The sequence below is a fragment of the Rissa tridactyla genome, chromosome 1, assembly GCF_028500815.1.
Source record: "Rissa tridactyla isolate bRisTri1 chromosome 1, bRisTri1.patW.cur.20221130, whole genome shotgun sequence".
NCBI classification, from domain to species: domain Eukaryota; kingdom Metazoa; phylum Chordata; class Aves; order Charadriiformes; family Laridae; genus Rissa; species Rissa tridactyla.
The window spans coordinates 126,704,313-126,718,198 of NC_071466.1; the positions used below are offsets into that span (position 1 = coordinate 126,704,313).

Consider the following 13,886-nt stretch of genomic DNA (forward strand, 5'->3'; position numbering starts at 1 on the left):
GAAATAATGCCGTGTGCTTTCATCTGCAGTCCTCCCTGGAGTGCCTACGGACAGCGGTGGCCTAAACTCCCGCAGCAAGACCATGGTTAGAGAGTGGGGGGCATTTTTTAATGGGACAATGGATGCATTTTTCCTGGAGTGTTGTTTCAACAAAACCTGTTACTTTCAATATCCAAAACTTAATTTCCTTTTGGGACGGATGTGAAGGGGAGGCCCTGTCCTGCTCTCCTGAGTTGTTTTTGTGGAGTTTCCTCCTCTGTGTAGTTTGGTTAGTCGCATGATGAAAGCTGATTTAATGCTCAGTCTGTTACACATGAGTGGGGAGAGATAACTGGCTGAGGGCAGGCTCAGGACACTTGAAGCACTGGCACTCAGACGAAGGGAATGACTTTTCCATGTTTGATTAGGCTGTGCCAGTCTCCAATGGCCACTTCTATGAGGAGTCTCCCCTATCTGTTGTGGGGTGGCAAAACGTGTCATCGTGACTTCCACATGCCAAAGAAAGAAAAAGCTATCTTTTTCTTTCATTTGGGGGTAAGTTATGACTTACTTTCTCCTCCCTGCCAAAGGGAAGGCAAGGCCCTAATCACTCTGTTGATTTCTTCCTGACAGGTGCTGATGAGGCCTCCCTGTCTACAGAAACACCCCTCTTCTCACATGCTCCCACTGGACTCAGTCAATTACAGCTATTCTAAGAGCTTGCACACTATCCCTTTAACGTAAACCTAGGACTTTGAAGAAAATTAACTTGTTTGTGTAGACAGCTCAAATGGGAGTATTTCAAAAGGGCAGCTTGACTATTGGGTTTGGGTAATACAGCCTCAGATTTGAGACTTGTGATTGGTCGGGGACTGAGAACAAAAGCAGTTCCTTGTAGATGTGCCAGTGCCTGAACAGGAGGCTCCTGCAGACACTTCCTTTGCTATTGTCTTTGCACCCAGTTTGTGGGAAACAGAGTTGTGTGCCTACTTAAAGGATCTGCGTGCGGGTGTTTGTGCACTTAAAGAGAAGGCAAAGGAGAGAGAGAATGGGAGTGGGGAGGGAGAATCTAGATATTTGTTTTTTCCAAGTAAGTCCCATACAAACACTTTTTCAGAAGTCTAAACAAGGAAAAGAGGCAATAAACAGGCATTAAATATCACTCGGCTGGAAATGTTTCTGCTTTTTGCCTTATGGGTAACTGGGAGTATATTAGGGAGATGGCGTGGTTCCATCCGTATAATGTGGTGTAAACCAAATATTTTCTCCTGGAAGGAAGAGTTGCTTGTCTTTCACTTGCAAGCTTTTGTTCATTTGTTTGTTTGATCCCTGTTCTTTGGGACTTTCAGGCAAGAAAAATAGTTTTTCTTGAGAACCTTGTTAAAAGACTGATCTGTAGAGACAACTCTGTAGTATTCAGTGAAGTGTGAAGAACAGTCTCACCTGCAACTACTCAGACCTTACCTTTTCTTAGGTGGTGAAATATTTACCCAAGGTCAAACTTCCTCCAGAACAAATGGAGCTAAAAACATAAGCTTTATTCTGTCTGAAAAGGCAGAATTCCTTGAGATGTTGCAGCATATAAATAATTAGAAGGCGTGTATAAAATCAGGGGATGTCCTGAAGACTTATCACTGCTCCAGACAGGAGTATTTCCAAATCATCCAGGAACAAATTCTGCTGCTAGTATTGAACAGCATCTTGGTTAGCAGATAGTCTTTGCAGAGGCAGTAGAGCCAGGAGTAAGGTGTGAGACAGATTCCACAAAGCCTTTGTAACTTTAAATATATACACAGATTAATGAAGGTGAAGAGGCATCACTGTTCATCTCATCTGATCTCTTGCCAAAATTTTCTCTATGAGTCTTGTAACATGTTTGCAGGTTTCTCATGTCCATTCAGCAAAACATAAAAGAAAATGCTCTCTTCATAATTGCATGTACCCGTATGCTTAACTTCAGGGGTATGTTTATTAAAGAAAGCACTTGTTGTTAGATGTATTCTGAAGTGCCAGTAGGTAATTCTAGGCAACTGTCAGAGGCGATTGGTTTTCATGAGTCTGCTTCTGGAGAGAGAAGGGGTGCCCCAGAGGGCAGTTTTTAGAGTACCTGTTTCTCTCCATTGACATTGAAAGGGGGCAGAAGTCATAAATTAGGCATCGTGATTAGATGCCTAACGTGGATCTGTGTCATTGCCCTCATTCTGTTGAATAATTTTTTCCTAGCTGTAAGATGCAAGTCTTACAAGTTTAATCCTAGAAGTGCAGATAATACCTAGTGTTAGTGTATAAAACAAACTATAACAAAACCAGCTCTGCCAGCGGTTCCCTGCTGCCCTCCAGTCCCCCCAACTCTCCCATTCCTATGGTCCCCACATTCATTTTTGCCTTTTCCCTCTAAGTGATAATGGACAAATAAAACAATGAGTTAGATACTCTTTATGCTCTCTGCTTTATATTCCCACTTCGTTTTCTCTCTAAAGCTTTTCTTGGTTTGTTTTCTTTTCTAAAGAAAACTCTCTTGGGTTTGTCTCTGTTGTGCAGCTGCACAACAGTGAGGAATGGTGATTTGTGAAATGCCATAGACATCATTTGTCAGAGGTCATTTTTTTGGTGTTTCTGCCAGACTGGAGTTTCTGGGACACGGCTGAGAAACTGGAGGGAGTTCAGAGGGGAGCTGTGTGTATGATCAGCACTTGCTTATGAGTGTTGGGATATAGAACTTCCAAAAGAGAACTAGAAGAACGGAGATGTGTTCGTCCCAAAAGGAAAAGCATGGGTGAAGGTGTGCAGGTGAGGGAAAGGCATAGCTGCTACCTATTAATAAGTTAAAGAGATTTTACAAAGAATGCAGTGTGCTTGTTCTCATAACTCAGTGAATGTAGAGCAAAGAATAAAAAGCCTCAATTACAGCAGAGGAAATGTAACTTAAATTTTAGGAAAAACTTGGCAGCTTTGTAGTTATTGGTGGTACAAGCCATTGAATCTCCCTGGATGTGATGTGCAAGGTGAGACAAAATACCCTGTGAGGCAGAGACAAAGAAGGAATATTAAAGTCCATCCTACAAGGGTGGGGAATGGACTAGTGAGTCCAGCAGAGTGCTGTGTTGCTCGCCAACAGATTGGATTGTCAGGAGATCAGCAGGGAAACAGAGGTGGCCAAACAGGAACTAATGGTACAGATTGTGGTCCCACTTGATTACTGAGTGAATCTCTTTAGAACTGGGGATGGCTCCAAATAGCACTGAGCTGGGCATGGGAGAGAGAGAAAAGAGAGGCAGCTATGAGAAGTAAGGCTGTCAAGAGAGGTGTGGGACTGTCAAATCCACGGCTACATCTGTGCCGTCACATTAATTTGAGGTTTGAGTTTGCACTCAGACACTCCAGGCTGTCTGCCTGCTGCCCCACACTTTCACTCCAGTCTGGGATGAGCCTGCTGGGTTCTTGGGCAGTAGCGTCTGGGCGCAGTGAAGGATATGCTGTCTTACAGCAAGCCTCTCTTCATGAAGCGCTGTAGGTACAACCGGCCCTGGGTGCAGAAAACTGCAGAACACAACCAGGCACAGCTAGCTAAGACATATGGAAATAGCTCAAGTAATTAGGAGCCCAGATTCACCTTTGCAAAGAGGTGTGTGTTCCGTAATCACTTTGGTGTATTCCTCCCTCCCCCAGAAACAGATAGAAGGTGGGCTAGGGAAGAAATAACTAAAATAACTCCAAAAGCCAGAAGAGTGAAACAGAGTTAAACACATTAAAGAGGGGTTGGAAAAGAAAACCATTTTGAGAAAAGATAGGGTTGGCAGTTGTAAAAAATGTAGGCAAGAAAGGGGACAAAGTGGAAAGATTTTTTTAAGAGATGAAGGAAATAAGAGTCAGATAATACACCATGGATGTAGTCATGCTAAGCATATGGAGCATGGTGATGAATGTGGCCCCACGGTTAGATAGCAGAAGAAAATGTTCTGTATAGACTTACACAGTATCCTGTTTGTGAGAAGTGAACTTGAGCAATTGCTGCCTGGGATTTTTAGAAAGAGAATAATCATTTTATTTTGAACAATAGAAAGGTCTAATTAAAAATTAGACTATGCAATAAGTAGAAATTGCATCAATGTATGAAAAATGAAGAAGTCACGCAGTATTATCACAGTGTATTCTTTCTGCCTGTTTTGCAGCCCTCCCCCTTTCTCTTCAGTTCTTATTCCAAAATTAAGTATAGGGTCAATCTTCTTTTCCTTAGCAATTGCATCAGCCATAGGAATGTATCACGTGGTAAGTGAAAGAGTATGAATAATTCAGAACAAAATTTTGAATCACTTAAAAAGCAGAAGCTTCACATTTCATTGTTAGCCTGTTCCCATATAACATGAAATCTGCAAAAATCACATTGCAATTTCTGGAGCAAAACCATTTAAAGTATTTGAAAATATTCTTGCATTCATTTCATTCTATCCAAAGAATATTTCAAACTCAGAGTTATCCAAAACTGTGTTTCATGTTTCATGAAAAAAATCAGAAGATAACTAAATACTGGGTATGTGCTGCATAAACATGAAACACCATACGTATTTCCAGAAATTATTGTGGCTATTTGCCTCTAAGACTGTTGGAAAATGTAACATTTAGTTAACCAAAACTGACTGTATTAGGGAATTAACATGATCTTCTGCTATCATTATCGTGTATATATATGTCACCATCATCGCTCACTAGTGTGGATTTTTGGCTTCTGAAATACCAGCACAACTAGAAAACAGCCTTTGGCTGGGCCTAAGCCAAAAAGCTTAGCAACAAAAACACAAAGAGAAAAGCCAGTGCAATACAGAGAAGAATTTCTTTTTTTCTAGTGATAAGAGCAGGAGATCAGAGTGAGGAGTTTTACAATTTGTTCCCCGGTTTAGTTACTGATTAGTGTGGCCTTTCAAGAGGGACTTTATCCTCTTCTGGCTGAAGGTTCATGCTCATTTTAGTCATCTGTGAAACAACAATAGCAAGACCGAATCACTTTGCAGCTGAGGTTGTGAGTGACCAAACGACATAGCATTTCTAAAGCACACTAAGACCGTCCAGCAAGAAATTGCTCCAAGGAAGGAAAATGCGATGCTGATCACCTCACATGCATGCACCATGATAATGAGTCTCAGGCAGTTGTTCAGGGCAGCGAAGCCCCTGGTTATGATGGCATTAATACACGTTTGCATTGCTCTGACCGTAGTATTAGCACCCACATTCCACAGGGGGTATCCTACCATTCAGTTCCCGCCCTGTTGATCTCTTCCCACCAGCACTCTGTCGGCTCATCGAGGCTCTGGGCCGCTGGCATGCAGGCGTAGTTCCACAGTCTGTCCGAACCTTCCTTCTTGCTGAAAACACTCCTGACGGCCACAATCACCTGCCCATGTGGGCACTGGAAGTTGAAACCCTGGCGGTACACGTTAACCCATTCATCATTATCTCCGTAGTTATAGGGGCCATAGTAATAGTCACCGTACTGGCCCCATGCCACGGTCACCAGAGGCAGGAATGCACAGAGAAGGATGAGGTCCATCCTGAGGATGTTCCTGGCTTAGAAATGCCCCACTGGTTTGTTGCGCTGGCCCTTTTATATTGCTTCTCACATTTGGCTTCCAGATGTTATGCTTCCAGATCCAAGTGCAATGTGTCATTGCTTAGCAAACCTTCTCTGAGTTACAGACACGTCCAATTACTTTTAAGGTGGAATTCTGCAAGTACAGTAAGTCTGCAAGCCGTAAGAGCAGGGGCTTCCCACCACCACAAACCATCTGTGATCCCTTGCTGCAGAGCTACTGTATAGAGCCAGATACACATTGTAGTACAACTGTCACAGACATCCCACTTTTATCCGCAAGGAAGCAGTTACATTTGAAAACTACTTTGTTTTAAATTAAAGCTCTATTTGAAGCTACCATTTTCCATCATTAGTAACATGCAACAAAATGCGATCATGTGTGTGTCTCCCTACCCTCTTTTCCCTAAATATGCATGACATGATTTTGCCAGTCCCTAGAAAGAAGGGAACTGGGCAAGGGGGGCGGAATTCACTGCTCCTGTTGTAAAAAATCCTTTAGACATTTTGGGTAGGCTTGGTTGGAGGGGAGGTGGAGCTGAATGACTGAGACTCCGTCTTGGCATGGAAACAGCCCACCCTGAGAAGCAGGGCATCGGCGTCTTCCATGCAGAACTGATTTTGCTATGACTGTGTGTGAGCACTGTAAAACTGTGGACTTGGCAGATGTTTTGATGTGAGAATAAAGCACATAAGCAAGTTACAATGAGATAAGCTTCATGCGTCACCACAGCCTATTGAAATCTTTGAGCAAGGCCCTTTAAGCTACCTTGCATTTATCGTGGGCTAGAAACATGGGGCTGCTGCTGAGGAACTGCTGCGCTGCGAATTCAAAACCTGGCTTGCCACTTGGAAATGTGTTTATATGCCACATCCTCAGATAATTTCTTTGTAAGGAAGCCACCTTGTTCAGAAGAGAGTGGAGCGGTGTGCTTTACTTAACTGTGTACTTGAGCCATACAAAACTGGGGGACATGAGCATGTTTTAGTAAGCAAGAGAGACCAAAGTCAGTCTAACATAGTTGGCAGATGCATATATTGCCTATGCTGTGTTACTAGTGAAATGTGTGACCCTTGGATTGGCTCCAAATTCAGATCCTGCCTCTTCCAGTGAAATCACTGCAAAGGTCCAGAGACTGTTTCTTGCTGCAACTTTCTCCTCCACTTTTTTCACTGCCCTTCTTCCCCTTTTGGGCCATGTGCCTCCCCCTCCTCCCCCGCCACCCCCCACCCCGCAAAAAACCAAACTAGTGTGTATGAGCTTTTATTCTGTTGGTGATGGGTTCTGATCTGTGATGGGTAACAGTGCACTTGCTCTTCTCTAGGGATCTCCAAAGCCATCACGCCTGGTCATTGCTTTGCAGGAGCATAAGCATCCCAGGAGGTGGGTGCCTTTTATTAAACAGCCTTAGATCTCAAAAGTTGACTTCAGCCTCCTCAACCAGGCACTTTTGTGCCTTTATCTAATGGCTTTCTTTTTTATAGCAGAGCCTTGTTTGACAAAACTGTAAGTGGGGGTTGAGCTCCTTGCCAGGAGCACAGTGTAGCAATATCTCAGTTGTCCATGTTCACAGCCGGCGCAGATCCACATGAACCTGGCAGCTGAGGGCTGCTGATGTAGCTCAGTGCCTCACCGCCAGCTGTAGCAACCCCAGATGCCTGGGGAAGAGGGTTATGGAGACAGTACAGAACAGCCCTTTCCTTGGAGCTGCCCTCCTCTAGATCTTAGGTAACAGCAGGGGATACAGGCAGACAAAGTCTGAAGAGAGAGGAGATTTAAGATTAAAACACCCATAGTTGTCCAATGGGCACCAGAGTGCAGACTTGAACTGCACAATCTCACATGAGTTTTTCAGCTAATTCAATGGCTTATGTTTTTTCCCCTCTTAACTTCCTTAGACACGTAGTCAACATCTGGGAGCACTGCGCACTGCTGTATGTGCCTGAGAGGCATTCTGGAAGATGTTTTAGCAGGAAGCACCACATTATCATATATATATATATATATATATATATATATATATATATATATATATGATCCTCACCTCACATAACCCTATATAAGCACCATTGCTTGGAAGGAAGTCCTCACATAACCCACACAAAATCAGGGGCAAGAGGGGATAAGAAGGGGGAGGATGGGTCTATGGAAGGGGGCAGTCTTCCTTTGCCTGCCTTTGACATGGCGTGTGAAGCTTCAAGGTGTCTGCTGTCACTTCCTACATACAGTCTACCCTGCCTGATTCCTGTTAGTGCCTAGGGTGGCACTTCCATGCTGCATGGTGATCAAGAAGTGATTTGGCTGGGGCAAAGAGCTGTTCAGGGAAGATAGTGAACACAAGAGATGTGGAACTACAGTGCCCTGTGGCAGTCGTGGCAGTACAGACATGTTCTGACCAGGGGCTGCCTGAACATCTACAGTTCTAAATTTCTGGGTCCAATGCTTTCTGGGAACTTTTCGTATTAAACTTCATGCTTCCTTCTGATGCTGAATAAAAACAGAAGAGAGCAGAATTTCTTACAGGAGGGACATGATGGTTTTTAGTCACCATGAAGAAGGGTGGTATTTGTGAGTGGGAGGAACTGTGATGTGAAAATTCCTGTAGAGGTTAAAAAAAGAGAATAGTGTACATACATACATGAATTTTGTTTCTGAGTAATGCTCATTCAGCTCTGCAGTTCACAGCTGCTTGGTTCATGGAGCAAAGCTGAGGCTACAGGTGACTTGTTTCGCTAACACTATTGCTTCAACCCAGTTAATTCCACTGATGTTGCCAGTGCTGAGAGTTGCAGTTTTAGCTGTGTTTCCATTTACTCACTGGCATATTAACCACTGTGCCTTACTCTGTTCTGAGCAGTGGATCAAACATAGCAGTTGAAAAGACTGCTAGAAGGCCTGCAAACCAGTCTGCAGCTTAATGACTTTGGTTTGCTTCAGCTAGAGTTTGCAGTAGGAGAAAACTCAACAATATTTAAAAATCAGTCCCTCTCTGAAATTGCTTACCCTTTAATTTGTCTTAAAAAAATGTCAGCTGCATGCCTTGCTCATCCAATCTTTGAAAAAGCAGAAAGTGTCAATGAAGTAGCAAATATGAGGTGCTGGGTCCAACCTTTCATTATCAGTTCCTTGCCGTGGAATCTACTACATTGGCTGGTAATTTTGTTCCCTATCACATCTTAGAAATGCTTCATTTAATCCATACAGATGAGTATTTAATTTCTGTCTTGCCCAGTGATGGCAGATGAAAATGATTATTCTCAATACCCCCACCTCTGGCCTAACTTCGAAGTAGTTCTGCTTTGAGCACAGTTTGGACTAGAGGCCTTAGGAGAGATGTCCCTTCCAACCTGAATTATTCTGTGTTTCTCTCCTGCTGCAGATACTAGATGCAGCATTACTTAGTGCTGCGGGCATTATTGGTGTGTTGGAGCCATTAGGAGAAATGCTGCAGTATTCTCTTACCATGCCATGTTACAGCCGTGAAATGCAGAGAGATTGCAGTGCTTTGAACCAACGTCATAGGCACAGTAGTACTGTTGAAATGAATAACAGTAGCCAGCTTAATGGGTTTTATTTTAGCATCCAAGCTCTAAACTAAAATAGGGGAAAGAACGGAAAAGCTTTATTTATTATTTGGTAAACACAGAGACACTAGGCTGCAATAAGAATAGCAAGGGTCCAGACTTGGTCAGTGACAGATAGAGCTAGACCTGTGTCTACAAAACTGGGTTGCATGAAAGTAATATCGTGCGGTTTTTTTGGAGTAGCCATGCTGCTGAAGTTCCTGCGTCTGCAAAGGTCTGACTCATGGGCAACTAGTTTTGTGCCCCACTCTGAGGGCAGAAGAAACATATAAGGATGTTATCTCACAGCACTTCATCCTTTAGATGTACAAGAGTGATTCCGTCTGAAATTGGTCAGGACTGCAGCCAGAAGTGAAGCTTTGCATTTTGTGCTGGTGAAGGAGGCTGAGTGTGTATCCCCTGAGCACTGAAGTCCTCCGTACACAAAACAGGTCTGGCAGAAGCAGTGACAGTAGCAGCAGCAATATATGTCTGCTTCCAAGCTAATGCAACCACATCATGGCATTTCACAGTGAGAAGAAAGTGTTTTTCATGTCAGCTCATTGCATCAGTGAGGCACATTCTGAACACATTTTCCGTATTTTATTGCACAGTGTTTCAGAGTGATGCTGGCAGTTCTGATAAGGCAGAGTGGCTTGGATGAGTCAGGGAGGCTGCATGATCTGGGAGCTGTAAACTGAATAAATTGAATTTGGTTCCTGATTACTTTTCCGTACCATCTTTGCAGCGTGACTTTTTAAAATTTTTTTTAAATAAGCTTCCTGCATTGTCAGTTTTTATAAAAGTGAGAGGATTTGGGGTGCCTTTATTATGTTTTTGAAATGAGGTTACAGAAGCCTTGGTTATGTGGAGAAGGATGAAGCTGCTAGAAAGCTGTGGTTCAGAAGGTACAAAGATTATGCTTGTCAGCCTTTTAGCTCAAAGTTGTTACCTTCTTTCAGAGCAATGTATATGGTGAAGGCTGAAGTTCATTTGTCAAGGCTTCCGTACTGCTTGTGACATTTTTTCTAGCACCTTTCACTTGAAGTTCTCAAAGTACTTTGATTAAGTTCAATCACTTTCTTGAAAAGTAGGAAAGGTTAAAACCCCCTTCTTTTACATGGTAAGTCCAGTGATCTGCCCAATGTCCACCAGTACCTCAGGGCTACAAACAGATTTTAAACTCTAGCATCTAGACTGTTGGCATCAGACTCCACCGTGGTAAAGGACATCTTTTCCCAGCCCCGTCTTCTTGCCACTTCCCTACAGAGATGCCGGTTTAGCTTCTACTTTGCATAGCTCTTTCTTTGTAAAAGGGAAGCTACTACTTAAGATCCTGTGATACTAGACTATATTCCAAAGCTCTTTTCTCTTTGGAAGTAGCTGTAGAAAATTCTGATACGATAACCACCTGGAATGTTGCTGTGGAGAAAAAAAGTGCTAGCTGCAGTGCTATTTTTCCAAGGTTATCATAAGCCTTTTGGATTACTTTTGTAATAGCTTCCTGCCTGCATGTGTAGTATTAAATCATGGGTTAAGTAATAGAAGCAAACAAGAAATGCGAAACTTAAGTCATAAAGTCTCTGAGGAAAGAAAAAACTGAAACAAATTTTCCTGGTCTGGGGAACCAGTTAGATGCCATGATAAATCTTTTTCCACCTGCAACTCTGAAATCTAATATTTTGAAAATGTAGTTTTCAAGTAATCAGTGAACAACTGATCACCATTCCTAGATCAGATTACCCCGAAAACCCGGGTATAAAAGTGACAGTCACAAACCCTTGTGACAAATCTTTCCCTGCTCACACAAATCTTTGAGCAGGAAAACGTTGGAGAGAGGAATAGAGCTAAATTGTGAAAGGGGAGACATGCTTATCAGCTGCAGGGTTTGTGCAGACAACCTAGAATGTCTACACAGAATAGTCTGCCATTAAATAACCCAGGAGCCTATTGCCATCATCACTGACTTCCACAGATCAAATGGATTTACTAGAGGATATTTAACCAGTTCTGATACAGCCATTCCTCAAATCTGGGCGTGAGGAACTGTGTAATTTGACTATTACATATAGTAAGAAGTCATGCAGAGCTTACGAACAGAAAATGACGCATTTTTTGCTCTCTAGTAGTGAAAAAGTTACGTGATTCCTGCTTTCATCTCCTGCATGGTTTAATCATAGTAATACAGGTTTTTGTCAGAGCAGTGATATAACTGTTCCTCTCCACTTTGCACATCAGGCCGTAAAAGTTGCCCTGTTCTGGTAACTCTTACCATTTGTGCTAATAAATTCATTTCCTGAAGTTGTTGCAAATTACAGAGTTGTTGTAATTACAGTGACTCTTCCAGGATCATTACAATGAGGAAAAGCCAATTTGATGAGTGTTTGCAATTGCAGTTTCAAATGTCAGGACAGGGCATGGTATTTTTCCAATTACATGTCACTGCTAAAAGCTAGGTGTTTTTTCCTAGTACTCTTCGCTAAAAAAGGTCTTTTCTTTTTGCTGTAGCTGTTGTTGTTATCTCTCTTTCATTTAGCATGTATGCTTAAAATCCATAACAGGTCTTTAGCTACAGTCCTGTATTAAGCCTAGTCAGGCAGGGTGCAGTGTTTGAAGGTGAAGCTGCCAAAAAGAAAAGAAAAAAAGCCTTAAGGCTACAGGAAATTCAGGTGGCATTGATTCAGGAGAGAGCCAAATGTTTCAGGCTGATTCAGTGCTGAACGTCCTCACAGATTTAGCAGGCAGCATTTCACCAGGACCTTTTTATACACAAGCTGAGTAACTGAATCCCCCTTTTAATCAAAGATCTCCTAATCTTTTTTTAATATAATAGATTTATATTTAGTCTTTGGGCTAAATTCAAGCTTGGCTGTCTCTGTGCTGTCGAGAAGTTGATGGTTCCTACTGGATATAGCTGGAGAGCTTTCTTGGAAGAGCAGTCATCACCAGATCATCAGAGGCAGAAATGTTCTAAAACTTCATATGACTCCTTCAGAAAGAGATTTCTTCTTCAGTGGGCTTGTTGGCCATTTGAGTGAATTGGTACTGAACATAATGCATAAGGAGTTTTGAATAGGTCTATGAAAAATTACCTTCTTCCTCTCTCAACTTAAGTTTGGCCTCAAAATGTGTAGCTTCAGCTGATTCTTGAAGCACTGAAGAAGTCTGTTGTGATAAAATGGGTAGGAAAAAGTGTTGAATTCTAATGCAGAAAAAGTTAGGAAAAGCAGTCAAAGTATTTTTGATGTAATCTTCATAATCTGAGAAGAGATATAAAAGAGGTGCAAGTTCTATTTTGTTTATTTTGTAAGTCTCACACAAAGTTTGTTTCCATGTATGGCTCAGTTGCTTTTTCTTTTGATTTAATCCATGGGAAACTTTTTAGAAAAGGCCACAGCAGCCAGCTGTAGCATTTTCAAAATCCATGGACTACTGGCCTGTGGCTTAATATGGGCCACCCTTTTCCAGGGGTGTGACTGTAGCCATCCAACTGAACAGCATTAAAAGGTCAGTCAGCTGTGATCCTTGTCATGGAAACCAACCATTGTGGATGGTGAGCAGGTTTCTCCTTCATAGAATTTTGGTATCATTAGAAAGTTCTCACATGGCTTTCTCTAGCATAGACCATGACCTACAGATCATAACATCACTGAGAAATGCTGGAGAGGAAAATCTGAACTAATCACTCATAATAACTCTGCACAGACCCACGGGGTAAGTCTGAGGTCAGGGCTGAATTGATCTTTGATGTGAGAATGGCAGTAGCTGTAATTCACTTGCTGGTCATGGGAATGGGACTAAGCCAAAACCAGTTTTCTCTGAGCTAGATAAGGGTGAGAATGGGTGAGAGTGTGTCTTAGGAGCGTCTCAGTTTTCCAAGGACCCTACCTCTGCATGATCATTCAGGCCAGTGCAAAGCAAATGCTGAGTAGGAACACCCAGAGCTTGTGATGTTTTAAACCGGTTTCGTCCTTTCTTTGTGCAGGCTTCTTTGTGTCAAATAAAGTCTTACTAGTTCCGAATGATATTACTTTAACAGCCACTAAAGCCAGGTGCTATCTGGCAGCCCACTTTACATGGGAAATGAAAAGAGATGCTTAGTTGGTCCCTCTTGGCCATATGGTTTGTGAGTTTGAATAGCTGGAGTGACAGCGTAGCCATTGAAATGCAGCTCCCGGCCCAGCTCCCTGTGCCCTTTGTCCATTTGCATTCTAGTCATGAGAATGATTTATCTTTTCTTTAATTTTTTGCTTTTGTGGTGTTGCAGATGGTGAGGGGAAGAAGGAGGGAGAAAGAAGGAGAAAATTAAGGGAAGGGGCTTCTGCGCCCTGTCACTGAAATTCATTGCGATCTGACCTTCTGGATTTTCAGCCCTCCTCAGCCATACACTACTCCTCATGTGACTGTCACCTCACATTATTGCAATTAGCAAGTGCCAGCCCCAGAGATTTGACAGTGGAAATGAAAAAGTCTGAGAAACTCTTTGCCAATTTAAAATTAACCCTGTCACTGCAGGACAGATCGTCCTGCTTCTTAGCATTCGCACTGAGACAATCCCATGCTCCTGCTGTTGTAATCCAGCTCCCTTGTTTCACCCTGCTTTGATCTCCTTGTGTCCTCCCGGCTCCCAGGGCTGCTTCACCCTCTTTCCTCCCCACAGGCCACCCTTTTTTGCTGGCTGTGAGACGTGAAGCTGCTAATGAGAGCGCTCAAGCCCACAGTCCTGGAGTCCACGTGGGCGGATGATAAACTTGGCTTT

The 13,886-nt window shown here is 42.7% G+C and overlaps 1 protein-coding gene across 1 annotated transcript in view; it reads right to left on the bottom strand.

The window, feature by feature from the left end:
- Positions 1-5,572, bottom strand: part of DPT (dermatopontin) — a 28,246-nt gene extending 22,674 nt beyond the window's left edge. The window contains exon 1 of the mRNA XM_054207266.1: positions 5,226-5,572. Coding sequence (XP_054063241.1) covers positions 5,226-5,524 — 299 coding nt within the window. The 5' untranslated portion in view covers positions 5,525-5,572. The remainder of the gene's footprint in view (positions 1-5,225) is intronic.
- Between the last annotated feature and the right edge of the window lie 8,314 nt (positions 5,573-13,886).